Raw genomic sequence first — 19,618 nt, 5'->3', positions numbered from 1 at the left:
TGAAATTAATCTGCCTATGAGCATACAGTAGTGACATAGCAGCCAACTGGCAGCTGTGTGGCAGAGAGACTCAAATGTCTGATATACCTGAAAGCGTTGGATCCTAAGGAGCATATTGAATATCAGAAAATGTTAGCCAGACGTCTATGGATATCCTAAGAAATATTTAAGGAGAAGGATGGACAAAGGCTTTTTGGCACTTATTCTCTTATGGATCATAGGAGTGCAGTTCGTCCTGCACTCCTGTAACCCAATTTTTGATAACCCAGCTCAAGGGCAGCAGGGGACAGTTGCAGCATCGGATCGATGCTGCATCCACCTAAATGAGTAATTATTTTTAGTTTTTTCTCCTTAATCCTCTATTAAGAAAGCATGAGCATTAGCTAATATAAATGTGTTAGATACTTTTGTTATGCGTGTTACCTAACATAAGGTTCTGATTTTACAGGAAAACCTTATAAGCGTCCAGAATATCAAGATTTCGACTTCACAGAACCACCTCAGTTTACTCACCCATTAGTTCATACAGTAGCCATTGCTGGATACAATGCTACAATAAATTGCAGTGTTCGTGGAAATCCAAAGGTAAATACTAATCGAGTAATAGCTCTTAAAATTAGGCTTTGTGTCACCAGCAGGGTTCATAAAATGTACCTTAAGGAAAACTTAAGAAGGGATATATACTCATGTACCTATTAAAGCAGATTTATAAACTTTGGCCCAGATTCTCGTAGGGCGGCGTAAATGTAAGCGGGCGTAGCGTATCGTAGTTACGCTATGCCGCCACAACTTAGAGAGGCAAGTGCTGTATTCACAAAGCACTTGCGTCCAAAGTTACGTCGGCGTAGCGTAAATGTGCCGGCGTAAATGTGCCGGCGTAAATGTGCCGGGCGCACGTACGTTCGTGAATCGGCATATCTAGCTAATTAGCATATTCAACGCGGAAATATACGGAAGCGCCACCTAGCGGCCAGCGTAAATTTGCACCCTAAGATACGACGGGGTAGGAGACTTACGCCGCTCGTATCTAGGCAACTGTGAGGCGTATCTGATTCTATGAATCAGGCGCCGAGTTGTGACGGGCCGCACTCAGAGTTACGACGGCATATCTGGAGATACGCCGGCGTAACTCCTTTGAGAATCCGGGCCTTTGTGTCTCTCTCTAAAACATTTAGCCAAGTAAACCTATGTTATTTCTGAATACCCAATCACTTGCAGAGAAACTAACAAAAAAAATCCTGTGGACATGATTGGATAATTGAGCCAATTGTAGCTTTAAGTGAAAAAATGTACTTCTTTAGTAAATCAACCCTTGTGAATTACCATGATAAAACAAGAAACTTCTGAAGCCCTCACCATTTCCATTATTATTTTGCTATGTAAATAAAAAGTAACAAAGCCTTGTTTATAGAAGCAAAGGGGAAGTTAAAATCCATGAGGATCTGTTACTTTTAATATATTCCAAGTCATGTTGATACAAGTTAATATTTTGTACTGTGTTATATTGGTCAAAAATGTATGCTTTTTTAAATATGTGTTTTCATAAAGTCAGTGTCCCTCTTGGGACATCCCTTCTACACACCTCTGTTATACATCAGACTGTCTTAAAATTTGTAGAAATTTACCTGAGCTGGCTTGTGTTTACTAGTGTTCTGAATGACTGTTATGATACCACTATAAGCTTAGGACCAGAAAAGATTTAATAAGGGGTTTTACAACTTTTCTTGATTAATTCCTAACCATCAAGTTAAGTAGCCTATTCAAAATCAATAGACTGTATCACACCACTACGCCTGAAAATTTCAGCTCTTCTGTATATTTATGCAACCCACACTGAAGAGAATGTGGGTGTAAATTAAACTTTTTAATCATTGCCTTGTATATATTTTTTTTGCTCTTCTACCTTGTTTAACATGGTGATTATGGTGAAACATGGTTTTTCATTCATGATGTATGATATTTAAAGTTGCCTATGCCCTAATGGTTTGTCAAGACTCTAATGGTTTGACAATGGTCTTTCAAGGTTGGTAGCCACCATGATAAATTTACTAAATGGAAAGCAATGCTAAAATGAGAGGCCAACGAAGGGCCTTCACATGTATTTTGTGATCTTCAAGAGAACCTCTGGAGCCCTGAACCTTAGGGTCATCAGTTATTCAAACTTTGCTTTTCATGTTCTGGGCCACCCCTTTCTGACTCCTTCACCTATTTGTAGGTCTATTCATTTGATGGAAAACCTCTTTGACCAACAGTGCGGTGCAGGAGGTGAAAGGCATTATGCCACAGAATGACATTTTGAGATTAGTTATATGTAATTGTGGGTCATGGTTTTCAGGACACCAATGATACTCATCAATATATCTAAATGTATCTGCAGGAACCTCTCATATTTATTGTATATTCAGTCATATTGTCAATATAGTTTAGTGTAGTTTAGTTTAATATATCAATAGGCATACTTTATATAATTGATAGATTTGTGACCGGGATCAGGTGTCTTTGTCAGATAAGGTGGGAGGAATTAGAAGGATGATATGAAACAGTGATGTGTAAAATGATAGTCTAAAATTACTCTCAGCCCAACTGATTCTATGAAAATAGAGATTATTTCAAACTAGACAATTTTTTGGAAAGTACTTTTGAAAGTTGTAAAACATGCATGAATGCAAAGTTGAATAAGAAAGTTAATACCATTTAAAAAAAAAAAAAGACTAGATGTAGTACTTAACATTTTTTCAGTTTGTATTTGTTGTTTCTCATTGGTAATATCCCACAATCATATTTCTGAACTATGATAAAATTGGAGTACAGATTATTAAGAGCTCAAACAACAGGGCTATTAAATGATGTATGTTATTAATTACAGCCAAAAATTACTTGGATGAAAAATAAAGCGGTAATTGAAAATGACCCCAGATACAGGATGTTTAGCAACCAAAGTGTATGCACACTGGAGATACGTAAGCCAAGCCCCTATGATGGAGGCACATACACCTGCAGAGCAGTCAATGACCTGGGCGAGGCTGAAGTTGACTGCAAGTTTGAAGTGAAAGGTAAAGTGATGTAATATTATTTGCAGTTCTTTTAATTAACCACACCAAATATAAGGATACAGGAATACAAATAATATACACTATTTGTTCATGGTAGTTTATCGATATTATAAGTACCAGTAAGCTCTTGTTGCACAGGAACATGGGACTATACCAAATTCAACATGAGTAAAAAAAAACAGTTGGAAAGAAAAACACTAGCCCACTCCCTACAATCCTATAAAATACAGCTAACATAATGTATGATATTCTTTGGCTGGCATTCGCTCTTGATGTGTAAGCATCAAATGCGCAAGCACAATTCTGCAAATGTTAAACAGCCATTTGGCATTTCCAATTCTCTCACTGCCCCTACCCCTCTTTCTTCTGTCTTTAGAAACCAGATTGTTAACATGAACAGTTGAAAATGTTGAAATGTAAAACAGGGGAAGGGGGGGGGGGACGTTTGGTTTCTGTCTATATAACTATGCTGTATAAAAAGTACACTTTTTTAAACCCACTTACCCAAAATAAGACTAGACAATTACACTTTGTAGAATATTTTTAGGGTTGAACTATTTACATAATCGTATTGCTGGTTAAAATCATATGAAACCATAATTTTCTTAATTTTCCTATTTATTCACAATAAAATTAGTACCAAACTAAAACCTTATCTAGGCAGAAAGATAATATAGGATAATTTATAACATTCATTGTACAGTTGTAATGTAGTTTTACAGTATAATCATTAAAGACGTTAAAACAAAAGGGCTGTGCCAGCATTTTGAAAAATAAGTGATGCTTTGATTTTCCCAGCTTTCTTCATCACTTCCATTCTTCCAAGGCTTCATATATGAACTATTTTATCGTAATTTATTTGTTTACATTCTAGTAATGTCTCCAAACTTTTAAATATACTATGGAATGATAAATTGTAGATTTAAAAAGTAAATTACTATTGTAATTATTAGAAAAAACGCATGACAATATCTTTGGACATTTCTGAACTATCCTGGAGGTTATACAGGTGAAGAATATACTGTACAGCACGCTGAGACACCTGTAACTGCAGTTATAACGAAAGAGGAAATAGAGGGTTGAGAAAATAATTGCTGCAAAGAAGGTGGAAGGAGGACAGGCACTGGATTTAAAAAAAAAAAAAACTTTAAACTATTTTAGAAAAGTAGATCAATTATCACATCCATTGTTCCTACAGCCAGTCCCTGCTGCATTGGCATGGTAAAAACTCAAATGACCATGATTAAAAAAGCTCTTCACAAAAAGCAACATAATGCTAAAATTGTATAAAAGGCACCTTGAGATGATCCATCCTACCATCATGCTGCCAGTCCATCTTCCCAGTGAACCCCCCTCTTAAAGTGATAGTAAACTCAGCTGCAATAATCCTAAATAAATAAAAGGGCAATCAATGAAATACTTATAATCACATCTCCTTTTTATTTCCTAAAAAATCATTTAGAGTAAGGTTTTTGTGGATTTCATTTGTCAGATTCCTGTCCGAAGCCTGCACCATGTTCTCTATTATCTTTCACTTCCAGCACACTTACGCCCTCCGTCTGATATGAGAACCTAATCTCACGCATGAGTTAGGAAATCAGTCGAGGGTCAGCACTCCTGCGATATTGCAATGCAATGCCGCAAGTCCTGCTGATGAAGATACACAGCAGGAGCATGCCTTAGATGACGATCCAATTGCACATGCGCCAGTGATGTCACTATAGAAACAATCAGACTAGATCTTCTAAAGGGCGCAGATTAGGAGATGATAAAGGACAGTGACAAGTAAGTAATAGCACAGTACTTGTTATGGGGAAAAGTGTGGATTTTCAGTTTACTACCACTTTAAAAACCTAAACTTCCTGCGGCAAACATGCATACTTGCCACTGCCTCCTCTAGTGAAGTGCTCAGTACCTAAATGAGCAGTCACCAGACCAAGCATTATCTCATGGATGGGAAAGCAGGGTGTTGGACCTAGCCCTAAAAAACAAACTTTTAGAGAATTTAGAATATAATTTTCACAGGACCACAATGGCACTGGGGGGAGGTTGGCTGGCTCTGTAAAAATAGGATTAAGACCTAAAAGTGCCTGCTTTATATATATGCTTTGACTTTATTTTGCTTTCTAAATGAAAGATTTTACAACTATCACTATAACAAAGTACAGCATTGTCCCCTTCTTCCTTCCTCCTTTGCAGCACTAGCTTACTATTTAAGGTATGCCTGTAGAATAAAGAAAGGAAATAGCAAACGTTAAAATTAAAAGTGGAGTAAGTCTTTATCTCTGATAAATACCACCTTTTGATAAGTTGTATTATGATGTTAAAGTATGAGTTGAAGTCTGGCCACCTGGGAAAACTAAAAGAAAAAAAAAACTTTATGTATGTTTTAATTTTCTTTTAACATATTCAGTGGTTGTTTGATTGAAAAAAGATCTGTGGATAATCATTGATTCTGGTAATTCACACCTTTATTGCAAAAAAACATTTTTTTCCATCCTTTTTTTAACTACTTGCCGACCAGCCGCCGAAATTCTATGGCGGCAGGTCGGCTCCCCTGCGCGAGAGCCTGTACAATAACGTCGGCTCTCTTTGCGGCCGCTAGGGGCACCTGCGGGTGCCCGGCGGGCGAGATCGCCACCGAGGACCTGCCTGACCAATGTATGAATGTATGAACAGCGATCAGTCATTTCCCCTAGTGAGGCCACCCCCCCTACAGTTAGAACACACCCAGGGAACATACTAAACCCCTTCCCCGCCCCCTAGTGTTAACCCCTTCCCTGCCAGTGACATTTTTATAGTAATCCAATGCATTTTTATAGCACTGATCGCTATAAAAATGCCAATGGTCCCAAAAATGTGTCAAAAGTGTCCGAAGTGTCCGCCATAATGTCACAGTACCAAAAAAAACAATCGCTGATCGCCGCCATTACTAGTAAACAAAAAATATTAATAAAAATGCCATAAAACTACCCCCTTTTTTGTAAACGCTATAACTTTTGCGCAAACCAATCAATAAACGTTTATTGCGATTTTTTTTTACAAAAAATATGTAGAAGAATACATATCGGCCTAAACTGAGGAAAAACATTTTTTTTATATATTTTTGGGGGATATTTATTATAGCAAAAAGTAAAAAAAAAATATTTTTTTCAAAATTGTCGCTCTATTTTTGTTTATAGCGCAAAAAACTAAAAACCGCAGAGGTGGTCAAATACCACCAAAAGAAAGCTCTATTTGTGGGGAAAAAGGGACGCCAATTTTGTTTGGGAGCCACGTTGCAGGACCGCGCAATTGTCAGTTAAAGCGACGCAGTGCCGAATCGCAAAAAGTGCTCTGGCCTTTGACCAGCAATATGGTCCGGGGGTTAAGTGGTTAAAGTTTATTGTATAGTTAAAGAAAATATGAAATATCCATCCTTAACCTTCAACTTTAAATGGCATGCTTGTAAACTAGCAGTTAAAAACAAAGCTAAGTGTTCCCACACAGCTAATAATAATAAATATCCCCCCACCCAAGTTACTTTCACAAGTGTGTATCAAAAACCACAGAAAAAATATATTTATAACTTCTAATATGTGCAGTGCTCTGTATAATAATCAGTGCATTAAAAAGTACATAAAAAATAAGAGCTATAATTATCAATAAAAGTATTTCAGCAAAAGATTATCGTGTTCCCCCAGGGACGTCATTGCACTATTCAGGAGCTAGTTCACTCACACACACAGCCAATGCATATGCTACCAAGCGAGTGTGGAGGAAGACAGGCAGAATAAGCAGGTTCTTTATATGCACTTGAATGTTGCTTTTAGATAAGTATTTTCAACTCATATTTTATTAACATTTTGTAAATGATGAGCACTATGTGGTTCTTTCTGCTGACTTTTTTTCTGAGATAATTGCTGGATATGCCTAATATGAAGATACTGTGAGCCAGAAGATACTATTCATGGATTAAAGCAATGTCAGACCTTCTATCACTTAGAGGTGCATATCTCAGGATAAACACATTTACAAAAGTTTGATGAATAGATTTACATGTTTAATGAATAGATTTAAACAGAAAATGTTTTTGAATCACAAGTGGTTTGTAGTTTGTTTATTGGATGAGCACATGGAAGATTATGATGGTTTAAGAGCCGGTTCACACTACCGCGACTTGGGGGGCGACTCGCCCCAAGTCGCGCGACATGACAAATTACATGGAAGTGAATGAGAGCCATCTTAATGCACACTACTGAAGTCGCTCTGACTTCAGGAAAGGTTCTTGTACTACTTCAAGGCGACTTCTAGGCGACTTATACCCATTGATTACAATGGAAGTCGCCTCCAAGTCGGATCCCCTGTCTTAACTGAAGCAACTATACAGGAAGAGAAACTAGTTTCTCAGGCAAACCCCTCCCTCCCACAGAGCTGATTTTTGTTTGATTGGCCACTGGCAAAGTCGCCTGTCCTGGAGGCGAATTGAAGTCGCATTGTAAGTCGCCCCAAGTTGCGCTGAAGTCGCCTCGCAAAGTCGCGCCCAAAATCGTGTTGCCCCTGTGTGAACCGACACTTAATCTACATCGTAGACTATTTATAAAGAATGTTTCACATTTGAGTTTTGTTTCACATTGGATCTTTAGCTGTATATAAATTCATTGATATCTGAGTCTTTTCGAGTGAATTTTGCCAGCCACAATCAGTCCACCAATGGCTGAAATGCACAACCCTAGCCTACAAAAAAAAATGTTAGCTAAAAAAAAAATCTATTTTCCTTGGTCAATAAAAAAGAAAAATTTGTATGTAAATCTCAAATTTGTTTGCTAACATAGAGGCATATAGTGTTCAGTACTATCATGTTAGTAAATACCATTTTAATATTGGGAAATATGCAGTATTTGAAGAGCATGCACTATAGTAGAGTGGTTCATAAAGGTGCAGAGGTGCATAAAGCATTGCTGCTCAAAATATTTGCACAAATGTTTCTTCATACAAGTGTTATGTAGAGTATGCCATCTATCTACTTACCCAGTTAGGTGTCGCTTATACCATATGCAAAAACAGTGTATATCATTGAAATGTTCTGATTCTACAGGGACAATAAGCGGAGAACCATTCGGCTTGTGGAAACAGAAGCAGGTTTACTACAAAAAATATTACACTCAATGACACCTCCCATTGATATAATCCCTGCTCATCTTGAAATGTACATTGCATGTAATACAAGTATTTGTAATCTCAGACAAAATTACAAATCTTGTTTCGTGGTAAATCATACTTTGACCAGGGTATGCATTTTACCATGCACTTAACATAACAAAGCATTTTCAGAACAATATTTGACATCATTCAGAAAACACCATAGACCAGAACATTAATACATAGTAATATTCTTAAAGGTTATTTACATTTAAGATTCTGATAAGATCACAGGCCCACTTATTGCATTTGATGTCACCCCTGACTTGGAATTGTTGTGTCACCAAGCAGTTGTGTGTATTTGGGCCACTATTGCCATGATTGAGCTATTTGGTCACTGTAGCTGTAGTTGACATTGTTCCATATTAGATGAATGGAAAACACTGAATGCTTTTAAGCGCCTCTGTTAAATTGAATAGGCTTGATGGTTATTACAGCTGCAGATGTCAAAGAGACCTGGGCAGAGATGACCGATGTAACAGCAGAACATGTAAACAAGGCTTAATATACAATATAGGCAAACATGTACAGTTATAGCAGACATTGTGTACTTTGTTGCTTATCTGAAGTTATTGATTATAACATGTATTCATGTTTTTAAAAAAATATGTCAATACAATTGCAACAAACCAACTTTTAGTGCTTTTTAAATACCATGTACACAGTTTTGTTCATCTACCATATACGTAGCTTTGTGGTCATTTATGGTCTATATATTACCTTTAAAACACATTTCTAATTTTCAACATATATATATTATATATCAAGTGTGTTTCTTTGTGTGTGTGTGTGTGTATATATACATATATATATGTTTTTAGTGTAAACTCACCCCGTTACACAAAGGTTAACCTATAAAACACTGACTTTTGGAACAGTGACAAACATAGATCTGCTGGTATGTGTTCAATTATTAATTCAGTGATTAATTGTATTCATGAAATGTATTCGACTACTGGCTTATACTTTTCACTGTGCTCCGACACCCACCACACCTTACTAAATGTTTAAACTATCATGACATCACATCCTGCTCAATTTGGTAATCACTGTCTTCTTTATTAGCGTCTAAGTAGTCATTACTTTTCTTTCTCTCTCCCTTAGTTGCACAATAAGGATTATTGAATGTATATTGTCATCTAAGGTAAGCTTTCATATGGATATGTCATATGAAGCTTATGTCTTTCCATGCAAAGTGTCTGTCCATCTATAACCTAACCCTGGTTTGCTTCACCAGCTAACCCTCCATTTTTTTCAAATATGTCATCCAACTAATACTTACTGATTTACATGTTTACTTCTTTTTGGTCGTTTTACATTTCCTGTTTGGTTTACTTCGAATCCAGACAAAATTTAAAGAAGTTTGTGGCACCATGACATATTATGGTTAACATCATGACATTGGAATGGATTTTTTAAACAATGAGAAACAACCTAATTATCCAGATCATATTCGTTTTATTCAAAATACATCATGACTCTCCAGCTGGTTGCTAAAACTGTTATAACTATCACAGGAGATATAAGAACAAAGGTCTAATGTTAGATGGTGTATTAGATATAAAACATCAGTTTAACCCAATCTCATTAAAGCTTACCTCTAAAATAAAAGAACATAGATTTCATTGGTGAAGTCAAAATAAAGCTTCCTATACATGTGTGGACCATTGTTAGGTCCAACCTGCAACATTTTTGCCATTTATGTTGATAGCCAAATCTGACAGAATGTCTATACCGTAAAATATGTAATGTGAGCATTCCTTGGTAAATAAAAATAATTGATTTGTTTGCCTAAACCCTCAAAAACATTGGTTAATCTTTTTGCTTATCCTGTAGATCTTATCTAGTCATTGCCCATAGTATATACCTGCATCCAGAACCAGTTTTACCATTAGTCAAAACAGTCACATTCCTATAGGTGGCAGAGTTAAAGAGACAGCTTTTCCCTGTATAGGTATTCAGCAAAAATGTATACTTATCAGAAGTATGAGTACAATCATCTCATACAAATTTATTTACACATTCTCATAATATTCTGTGTGTCTCCCAGAAGACATCGGGGGCAGAGGAGGGGCTGAAAATGGCGTAGATTGCAGCGGAATCTGCGGCAATCTATCGCCGGAAGTGGGAGCAAACACCTGTATTAGACAGGTATCTGCTCCCTCCTCCCCCATGAAAGTGTCACGTACCTGGTTAGTGAGCCTGACGTGTGGAGGAGGGCCTCTCGTACAGCTCTGGCTTGAGGCCTGCTGATAGTGAGACAGCTGGCGCTGGAGCACGGTGAAGTAAGAGTGCCTGGAATCAGTCCTGAAGTCTGTGCGGCCGACTGGGACGCACGGCAGGAAGCAGGTCAGATGAGCCGGGTAGTCAACAGACAGGCAGGTCAGGTGCAGCAGCAGACAGGAGAGTAGTCAGGTACAAGCAGGCTTTCAGCAACAGACAGGCAGATCAGGTTCAGAACAGCAGGCAGAAACGTAGTCGGGTCACAGGCAGGTTCTTGGCAACAGACAGGCAGATCAGGTACAGAACAGCAGGCAGGAGCGTAGTCGGGTCACAGGCGAATATTTTGGCAACAGACAGGCAAAACATACAGGATTTCAGGTAAATGCTGTAGACCAAGCAGCAATAAGTCTGTGTCACAGCTCCATTTAAGTAGGCCAACTGGCGCCAGTTCAGGTGAGGAGTGCGCGCGCATGTGCATTAGCAGAAGCTTCTGTGACTGTTCTGAGCAACCCTGGTTGGCGCCTGGGGAATAGCAATTGTACTCTGCAGACATCTTCCCTGACAGAAAGGTGCCAAATGCGACACCGGAGGGGGGAGGAGCCAGAAAAGTTGAAGTCTGCTTTAAGATTAGATCGCGTTTCCACTTGAATTATTAACATACAGTTTCTTAGGCCCCGTACACACGAGAGGATCTATCCGCTGGAATTTATCTGCGGATCAGTTCTAGCGGATAGATCCGCTGGTGTGTACAACCCAGCGGATATTTTTCCGCTGATTTTTTTCGGGCCGACCGATTTCCAGCGGATAAAAATTTCTTAGCATGCTGATCGATCCGCTGGTCTGTACAGACTCACCGGATCGATCCGTCCGAGCCCATCCCTCGCATGCGTCGTAATGATTCGACGCATGCGTGGAATTCCTTATATGACAGCGTCGCGCACGTCGCCGCGTCATCATCGCGGCCACGGCGCGACACGTCATCGCGATGGCAATTCGGCGCGGATTTCGATCCGATGGTGTGTACACTCCATCGGATCAAAATCCTCAGAGGATTTATCTGCGGAAACGGTCCGGAGGACCGTATCCGCGGATAAATCCTCTCGTGTGTACCCGGCCTAAGATTATCAACACTACCCGTGATTGCAGGAAAGAAAATTGCACCATCTGCCTTATTCACATCCTGGAAAGAGACAAGACATTTAAGTGTTAATTTCAGCAGAATAAAATTAGGTCTTCTTCCCTGTCAGACAGGATTGTGCCGTGTGGCTGTGTAAATCTCAGCACTGGATTGACAGAAATGCAAACCCTTTGCCAAAATAACAGTTCTCGTATAGAAATAAAATGTATATATTTAGCTGTTTGCGTGTTTAGCATTAACATTATATGCAATACTGATGGTGGATTCATTAATATGTGACATATATATGATGGATTACTCATCTGCGGTATGTTACATGCTAATGGTTTTATGTACATGTATATCATGGTGGATGCGCCATCAGTACTGAACATGTACATAATGGGATTCTCATCTACAGTACATGTTATCTGGATATATTGGTTGCTTCATCTTCATTTACATAATGGTATGATCATGTAAATGTAAAAATGCATATGTGAGTTAATTCTAATACAAAACCTAAAACAGATAATTTGCTGGTTTTCAGTACATATACAAGATTGCTATTCTACATATAATATTCTTCCTCAACATTTAGCCTACAAATTGTAATTTTAACTCTATAAAGAATGTAAACAACAGCAAACAAATTCTCCTATTTCATGTAATGTACAAAATGATTCGATAATTGCATTGCATACAATGTATTGTGGTGGAGTAAACAAGAGCTAAGGAAGGAAAACCAAGTTGATTCCAGTGCAAAGAGCAACAACGAAGTGCAAAGATGTTTGTTAGTGTAGTTAAATGAGGAAAACAAAAAGAAAACCTGGTTGCGATGGACTATACCAGCATGTAAATAGTCATCTTAGTTTACTACCTAAATAAGCCTGCACGATTAAGAAGGACTGAACCTGACATTTGCCAAGTGTAGAGAAGAAGTAAAACATCTGATTGGTTTGTATGATTATACATAAGTATGAACACATCATCCGCCAGTTTGCAGCACAAAGAAAGAAAATGTCCCAAGAAATCTAGAGCATTTATTCCAAGTTTTAAAATTAACTTGAAACATAATTATATAGAAAAGCAAATTTATAAAGTGGGATGTAGCATAAAGCAGGCTGGGACTAGGTCTAAAATTACAGTACATAAATATTTGCTGGGATTGGTAGATTATAGTGTATAAATGTCCTTCCAGATAAAAATAGCATTAAATAAAAAGTCAGGGGGTCTACATATCTAGCTTTTATCTAGTGAAACAATGATTACCTTTTTCTTATTGTTTTTTTCAAATTTCATAAAAAAAATTATATTGTTTTTATGTTCTATGTACCTTCCCAATATGGACTAGGACTAATTCCAGGATTCTGAGCTCTGCCCAACCACTCATAGGGCACCACATATGTGGGTAGGGCTGCACAGGGCAGGTCAGCTGATTACTTTTTTTTAAAGATAATAAGGAATTACTTTTTGGGACAATTTCAATCAATAAGTCTTTTCTTTGCAGTGAATTTATCAGTATAACTAATTAAAGCGGGGGTTCACCCAAAAAAAAAATGTTTTAACATGACATTCAGCCGAGTTGTCAGAATGACAATCGGCTGTTCTTTTTTTTCAGTGCCGTACATACCGTATTTTCACCGCCGCTTCCGGGTATGTAATGTGCGGAACTGGGCGTTCCTAATTGATTGACATCCTTCTGACCGGCGCATACAGCGCGTCACGAGTTGCCGAAAGAAGCCGAACGTCGGTGCGCAGGCGCCGTATAGAGCCGACTCGCAGTCCGGCTTCTTTCGGCAACTCGTGACGCGCTGTATGCGCCGGTCGGAAGGATGTCAATCAATTAGGAACGCCCAGTCCTGCCCAGGCACCTTCAAATTTAATTTCATTTGTGTGAATTGTAAGGCTGGCCATACACAGAGCAAATTTCTTTCCAGCAACCACAGGATGCAGGAAAGAAATTCACTTGATTCCCCCATCAACACAGACAGTGTTGATGTGGGAATCCCTTCTGCCGGGCCATTGTCTTCTGGCAGAGGGGTGGGAAAGCCTTCCCAGCCAGGAGAAGACAATAACATCAAGTTGGATGCAACCAGCATGCCGGGTTCACAGGTAGAACCCGGCATGCTGGTTGCATCCAACTTGATGTCAGTTCAATCTACAAACCTCGGCCGGTTCAGCAGGAAATTCAAACCGTGTGTGGCCTGCCTAAAGCTGGATACACGCTATACAATTTTCTGTAGATTTTTTCCTTCAGATTTACCAAAACCATATAATATGAGGTCAAACCTTAATGCCGCGTACACAAACTCCAGAGCATTTTTCTCGAATCCCTGTTAAAAATTTAGAACCTGCTCTATTTTTTCTCGTCGTTTTTCACGTCATTCTTTTTCACGTTGTGTCTCGTGTACGGGGGGCAATAACCGCGCATGCTCAGAAGCAAGTTATGAGACGGGAGCGCTCGTTCTGGTAAAACTAGCATTTGTAATACAGATAGCACATTCGTCAACGCTGTAACAGACTGAAAAGCACGAAGACTGAAAAGCACGAATCGTCTCTCACCAAACTTTTACTAACACGCGGTAACACGAAATCAGCAAAAGCAGCACAAAGGGTGGCGCCATTCGAATGGAACTTCCCCTTTATAGTGCCGTTGTACGTGTTGTCGTACGTGTTGTACGTCACCACGCTTTGCTCGAGCATATTTTTCATGAACGTGTGTATGCAAGACAGGCTTGAGAGGAATCACATCGAGAAAAACGTTGTTTTTTTTAATGACATGAATAACGGTCGTGTATACGCGGCATCAGAGTTTCAATTTGTATGCAATCAGGCAGACCATGGTTTTGCTAAATCAGACAACAAAGGTTGTATAGTGTGTATGGGGTCTTATGCCGTGTACACACGGTCGTTTTTCGGCATGAAAAAAAATGACATTTTTCATCATGAAAAAAAATGAAGTTTTTCCAACTTCATCATTAAAAACGATGTTGCCCACACACCATCGTTTTTGAAAAATGATGAACAAAGCGCGGTGACGTATACCACGTATGACGGCACTGTAAAGGGGAAGTTCTATTCGCCTTTGGGCTGTTTTTAGCTGATTCCTTGTTAGTAAAAGACGATTCACGCTTTTTTGTCTGTTACAGTGTGATGAATGTGCTTACTCCATTATGAATGGTAGTTTTACCTGAACGAGCGCTCCCGTCTCATAACTTGCTTCTGGGCATGTGCGGGTTAAAAACGTCGTTTTTTCCCACACGATCATTTTTTACAACACGAAAAACGACATTTTGAAAAACAACGATCATTTTAAATGACGTTTTAAAAAACGTAGTTTTTTTTCATGCCGAAAAATGATCGTGTGTACGTGGCATAAGACTTTGGAGAAGCCAAGAACAAAAAAATGATGTTTAAGGGAATCCCTGTTCCAGTTCTTTCAAATGAAAACCTGGAATAAATTAAAATTCTGTTCAACAGTATATTTCACCCCTATACAGCTTATGTCTGAACTTACTGAAATTTTACTCCATATACAAAACAGGGACTTTTCAAATATTATTGTTGCCACTGCAATGGGAGGTGAAGGCCAGCTTTCATTGGGTAGATCCATTTTAGGTGACATTGGCCTAAGAGGGGGTTTCCTGTCACTTCCTGTTGTGTCCCTAGCACAGGATAAGAAAGGTAAAAATCCCCAATGGGGGATACTGTATGTATAAAAACAGACAGATACAGGTTTTAAACATTCCCTACTATATTCTAAACTAAACAAAAACATTTTACACTTTAGATATTTTAATTTCATGGCTTTCTAATGCGTTTATACATGAACTTTTTGTTCATAATTCAAATAATGTGTATGCGGAAAATGAATTTCATTGTCAGATATTTAAAGTGAGCTTTTAGATCATTGGCCAGCGGTGAACAAACAAAACAATAAAACAAAAGCTGCTTGGAAGTGGATGCAGAAAATTGAATCATTCTATGTTATCTTAACTTGTCAATATTCTGCTTTACAGGTGGGATCACATTCTTTCGCCTTCTAATGCAAGGTGTGCCTTTGTCTGTCATCGATTCTTACTTGCGCGAGCGGAATGCCAGTAAGCAGGAGAGAGCATGAGCAAGTCCATAAAGCCAGATGCTTTAATACGGCATTGAATCTGAATGTCAACATTACAGTGTTTGATCCCGAAGCTGCATTTATAAAATTATAGTCTTTTTGTGTCTGTTGTCTTTACATATTTGTGACCGATAAAAATAATGCATGAGTTGGCCTGGGGAAGAGATGGATGAGCTTAATGTTTGGCTTGGGGCTTTTCTACAACAAGACATGGTATGGATAATTGATATCCCTTCTTGAAGCAGCAAAATACTTGACTTGTTCAAAGAAGATAATTACATACATTTAATTAGACTTTGTTTTGTGGTTTAATATATGGCCTTACATATCAATGATATATGGCAAAGATTTCATGCAGCAGCTTTGTTAGCGTTTTCTTTCTCCAAGTAGGTCTCATCAGGCATAATAAGGCAATACTGCTGAATAAACAATGAAATTTAATTATTGTACAATAAACAAAAAATATGTTCCTCCTTAGAGAAGTGTTCTTATTTTCATTTGTGACGGTTTTATAAATTGCTTTTCTCATTCCCAGAAGCCCAGTAACATGCTGTAGTGTAGAAGTAAAATGTTTTTTTTCCACTTTAAAGGATAGCAAGCTTTTAGGAAACCTTAGTTTAACAATCCACATCCACCACGCCCTTACTTTACTAAGTATTCCCTCTTGTACATACCTCAGATAAGCAAGTGGCCATATCAAAAGCAAGGGCGTGCACCTGTCCTTTTTCAAGCCAAGAGGGTCATGTTGTTCTGCACATGCACAGTATTTTCTTTTAGGTCTAACTAAAAAATCTTACTGCTTGCAAGCCTTTACGGAGATTGCCTTTTGATTTGGACCTGTGAAGAACAGGCAGCACATGCACTGAAGTAAAAGCTGCAATACTATACTCTCTATTGTAACCTATATAGCTATTGCATATATGTATTGACGAAATTGATGGACTAATAAATTGGACTTTTGGCGGTACAGGTAATTAATGTAAACGACCTATAAATATTTATTTATAAAAAACGCATAGATAGAAACTTGTATACACAATTTCATAAGACAATGTCAGCATATGATATCAGTCCATCTAACACAAAGTAAGAGAAGGGTTTATACTTATGCAGATACATTCATAACATAAGAACGCATAGCATCAGAAAGGTATGTAAAAAACTTTTAGGCCCTGTACACACGATCAGTCCAAACTGATGAAAACGGACTGAAGTTCAGTTTCATCGGTTAACCGATGAAGCTGACTGATGGTCTGATGTGCCTACACACCATCAGTTCAAAAACCGATCGAGTCCAATGCAGTGACGTAAAACACAACAACGTGCAGAGAAAAATGAAGTTCAATGCTTCCAAGCATGCGTCAACTTGATTCTGAGCATGCCCAGGTTTGGAACCGATGCTTTTGCGTACTAACCATCGGTTTTGACCTATCGGTCAGGCGTCCATCCGTCCAATTTTAAAGCAAGTTCTCTGTTTTTGAACCGAAGGACAACAGACCGATGGGGCCTACACACGGTCAGTTTGGACCGATGAAACTGAACTTCAGTCTGTTTTCATCAGTTTGGACTGATCGTGTGTACAGGGCCTAAGTGTTTGAAGTTGAATCCGATATGCACAATAGTAGATCTTGCTTTTACTCTCGACATGTTTCGCGTACAAGACGCTTCATCAGGAGCATAGGAGTCTAATAACAGACATACATGACATAAACAGAAAAACATCAAAAGATGTCAATTAGTCAAACCAGTTTATACATAAAACACATATAAAAATCACAAATAAAATGTTAAAAAGCTGCTAACATGTTGTTGCCCATGCAGTATGCGAACCAACCCACGCATCAAATGCATATAGATCCAGACCAAAAACACCCAGCGAGCCAATGACCAATCATAGATAGACTTAGGTAGTGTCATGCATAATAGTCAAAGACGAGATTTAGATAATCGTTCATTCGGGTAAAAGCTCATTTAAAGAGGCACCCATGCTTAGTGTCTGCATAAAACAGCCGTGTAGAAGCATTCAAAACAAAAAATTAGTTTTAAACTTACGGATCAATCGAATCTCAAAAAATGTCGATCCAAGCACTGATAATGGGGTAAGGAGTGTACAACGCTTTTTACCTAACCAGCCTCCTGGGCATGTGGTAGGTGCTCTGAAATACGCAGAGAAAGAAAAAGCAATACCTAAATGACAAGGACATATTATGCAAAAAAAAAAAAAAATTATTGGCTCACCGTTGTGTGTAGAAGTCAAAAGGTTGGGCTATAACACAAGCTGTTGGTAAACAGTAAAAATGGATGGGCGTGAAGGCCCCGACCGAAATCCCTCTGACAAACCCTAGGCTTGAATAAATTTCAAATAACAGGTTGCCAAATGGCCAAGCATTGGAGAGGAGGTAACCACCTCAGCACCGACCGACAGAGAGTTAGTTCTATCAGTGAATATAACAGTGTCTGCAGGAAGATGGAAAGTTAGGTTGCGTGGGGAATATTTGTAAATATGGCTACCAAAGGTAGCCCATTGGTGACAAGCCGTAAAAAAGTTACCTGATCCGTCGCAACAAAATCAGCAAGGGGGAGAGACCAGAGAGCGGTGGGGGTCTATGCACAGGTGCTGCAATCCTGTGTGTAGCAACAGGGCAGCGGCGTTTGCCGTTCTTATGAATATCCTCACCGGAAGGGCGGCACTCCAGCCGGAAATGACGCCACCCCACGGGGGGTCATAGTTTAGCGTGCATGCGCCGTTGATGTCAAAATAGTGGCGCCCATGAAACCCCACACCAAAGGGGAAGGGGACACAGAAGGCCGTGTAAAAAACAGCAGCGAATCACAGAGGCGCGCCGCACATAACCGAGAGGACACAACGAACCCAGCCAAAAGGGGGAAAAACGTAATAAAAACGCCCAGCCCATGTAAAGAGCAAAAACGTGATCCAGTGATAGCACACCAGCAGTGGGAGCTAGCTCCAGAAAAACGGGCAGAGGAAGGGTGGAGGACCAGGCGTCCATGGTCCGCGCTGTGCATGAACAACAAAATAGACAGCATCAAAAACTTGTAAATAAAAAACAGATAAATCATATGGATGGAAATAATCCACCCATTACATTATAACTCTATATATATATATATGTTAATAGTAAAAATGACCAGGGCAGAGGGGAGAAAAAAAAGGGGGGGAGGGGGTTGGATTTTACTAGATTTCGGGTTCCAGATTCTAAATTCCCAATTACATATAGTGGGTACACAAAAACATAGCAGATCACTAACAATTAAAAAACGTTCGTAGTATGTTGAAAAACAATGATTAAAGACACATACGTATATAAATAGATATGTGAATAACTGGATATTGTCCTAACGCATTTTTAACCCCATCCCATAATGGTGTGGGCAATGCAGCGCATCCAGTAGTGTAAAGAATGTGAATGTTCACAAAAAGTGCATGATAGTGAAAAAAACATTAACAAAACAGCTGAAGCAGGGGTGAAGTGCTTCAGTGAGGGGATGAAGAGAAATTATTAGAATATACAAAAGCAGGATGCATGAAGTACACATTATCACAGGAAGTTTTTAAAAAAATAAGAAGAAAGGATGCCCATAGTGTGAATCCGTAAAATAAAGTTTAATGTGAAAAAAACGTTTAAATACTCACATGGTACATAAACAAATTAGGCAGTTAAAAAGAACACAAACTGGCACTGAACACCCAGTGTTTGCAGCCCAGACCGGAAGTGTTGAACCGACGCTCCCGATGACGTCAGATAGATGAAACACGTAGGGCGGAGTTACAGGCACGTCGGTTCAACACTTCCGGTCTGGGCTGCAAACACTGGGTGTTCAGCGCCAGTTTGTTTTCTTTTTATCTGCCTAATTTGTTTATGTACCATGTGAGTATTTAAATGCTTTTTTCACATTAAA

The 19,618-nt window shown here is 38.9% G+C and overlaps 1 protein-coding gene across 16 annotated transcripts in view; it reads left to right on the top strand.

Annotated features, from left to right (window-relative positions):
- The window catches only part of MYBPC1 (myosin binding protein C1), a 168,326-nt gene extending 152,152 nt beyond the window's left edge, over positions 1–16,174 (top strand). For 14 of the 16 annotated variants that reach the window (XM_040344311.1, XM_040344310.1, XM_040344309.1 and 11 more), the window contains 3 exons: positions 449–585; positions 2,867–3,053; positions 15,597–16,174. In XM_040344311.1, the coding sequence (XP_040200245.1) occupies positions 449–585; positions 2,867–3,053; positions 15,597–15,697 (425 nt within the window). In that variant the 3' untranslated portion in view covers positions 15,698–16,174. Of the gene's footprint in view, positions 1–448; positions 586–2,866; positions 3,054–8,130; positions 8,175–9,338; positions 9,379–15,596 lie in introns of all 16 variants that reach the window. The other 2 variants (XM_040344301.1, XM_040344306.1) reach the window with 2 other exon arrangements.
- Positions 16,175–19,618: the final 3,444 nt, after the last annotated feature.

This window comes from Rana temporaria, chromosome 3 (assembly GCF_905171775.1).
Source record: "Rana temporaria chromosome 3, aRanTem1.1, whole genome shotgun sequence".
In the NCBI taxonomy this organism is placed as follows: Eukaryota; Metazoa; Chordata; class Amphibia; order Anura; family Ranidae; genus Rana; species Rana temporaria.
The sequence above is the reverse complement of the archived record's forward strand: the minus strand, read 5'-3'. Positions and strand labels throughout refer to the sequence as shown.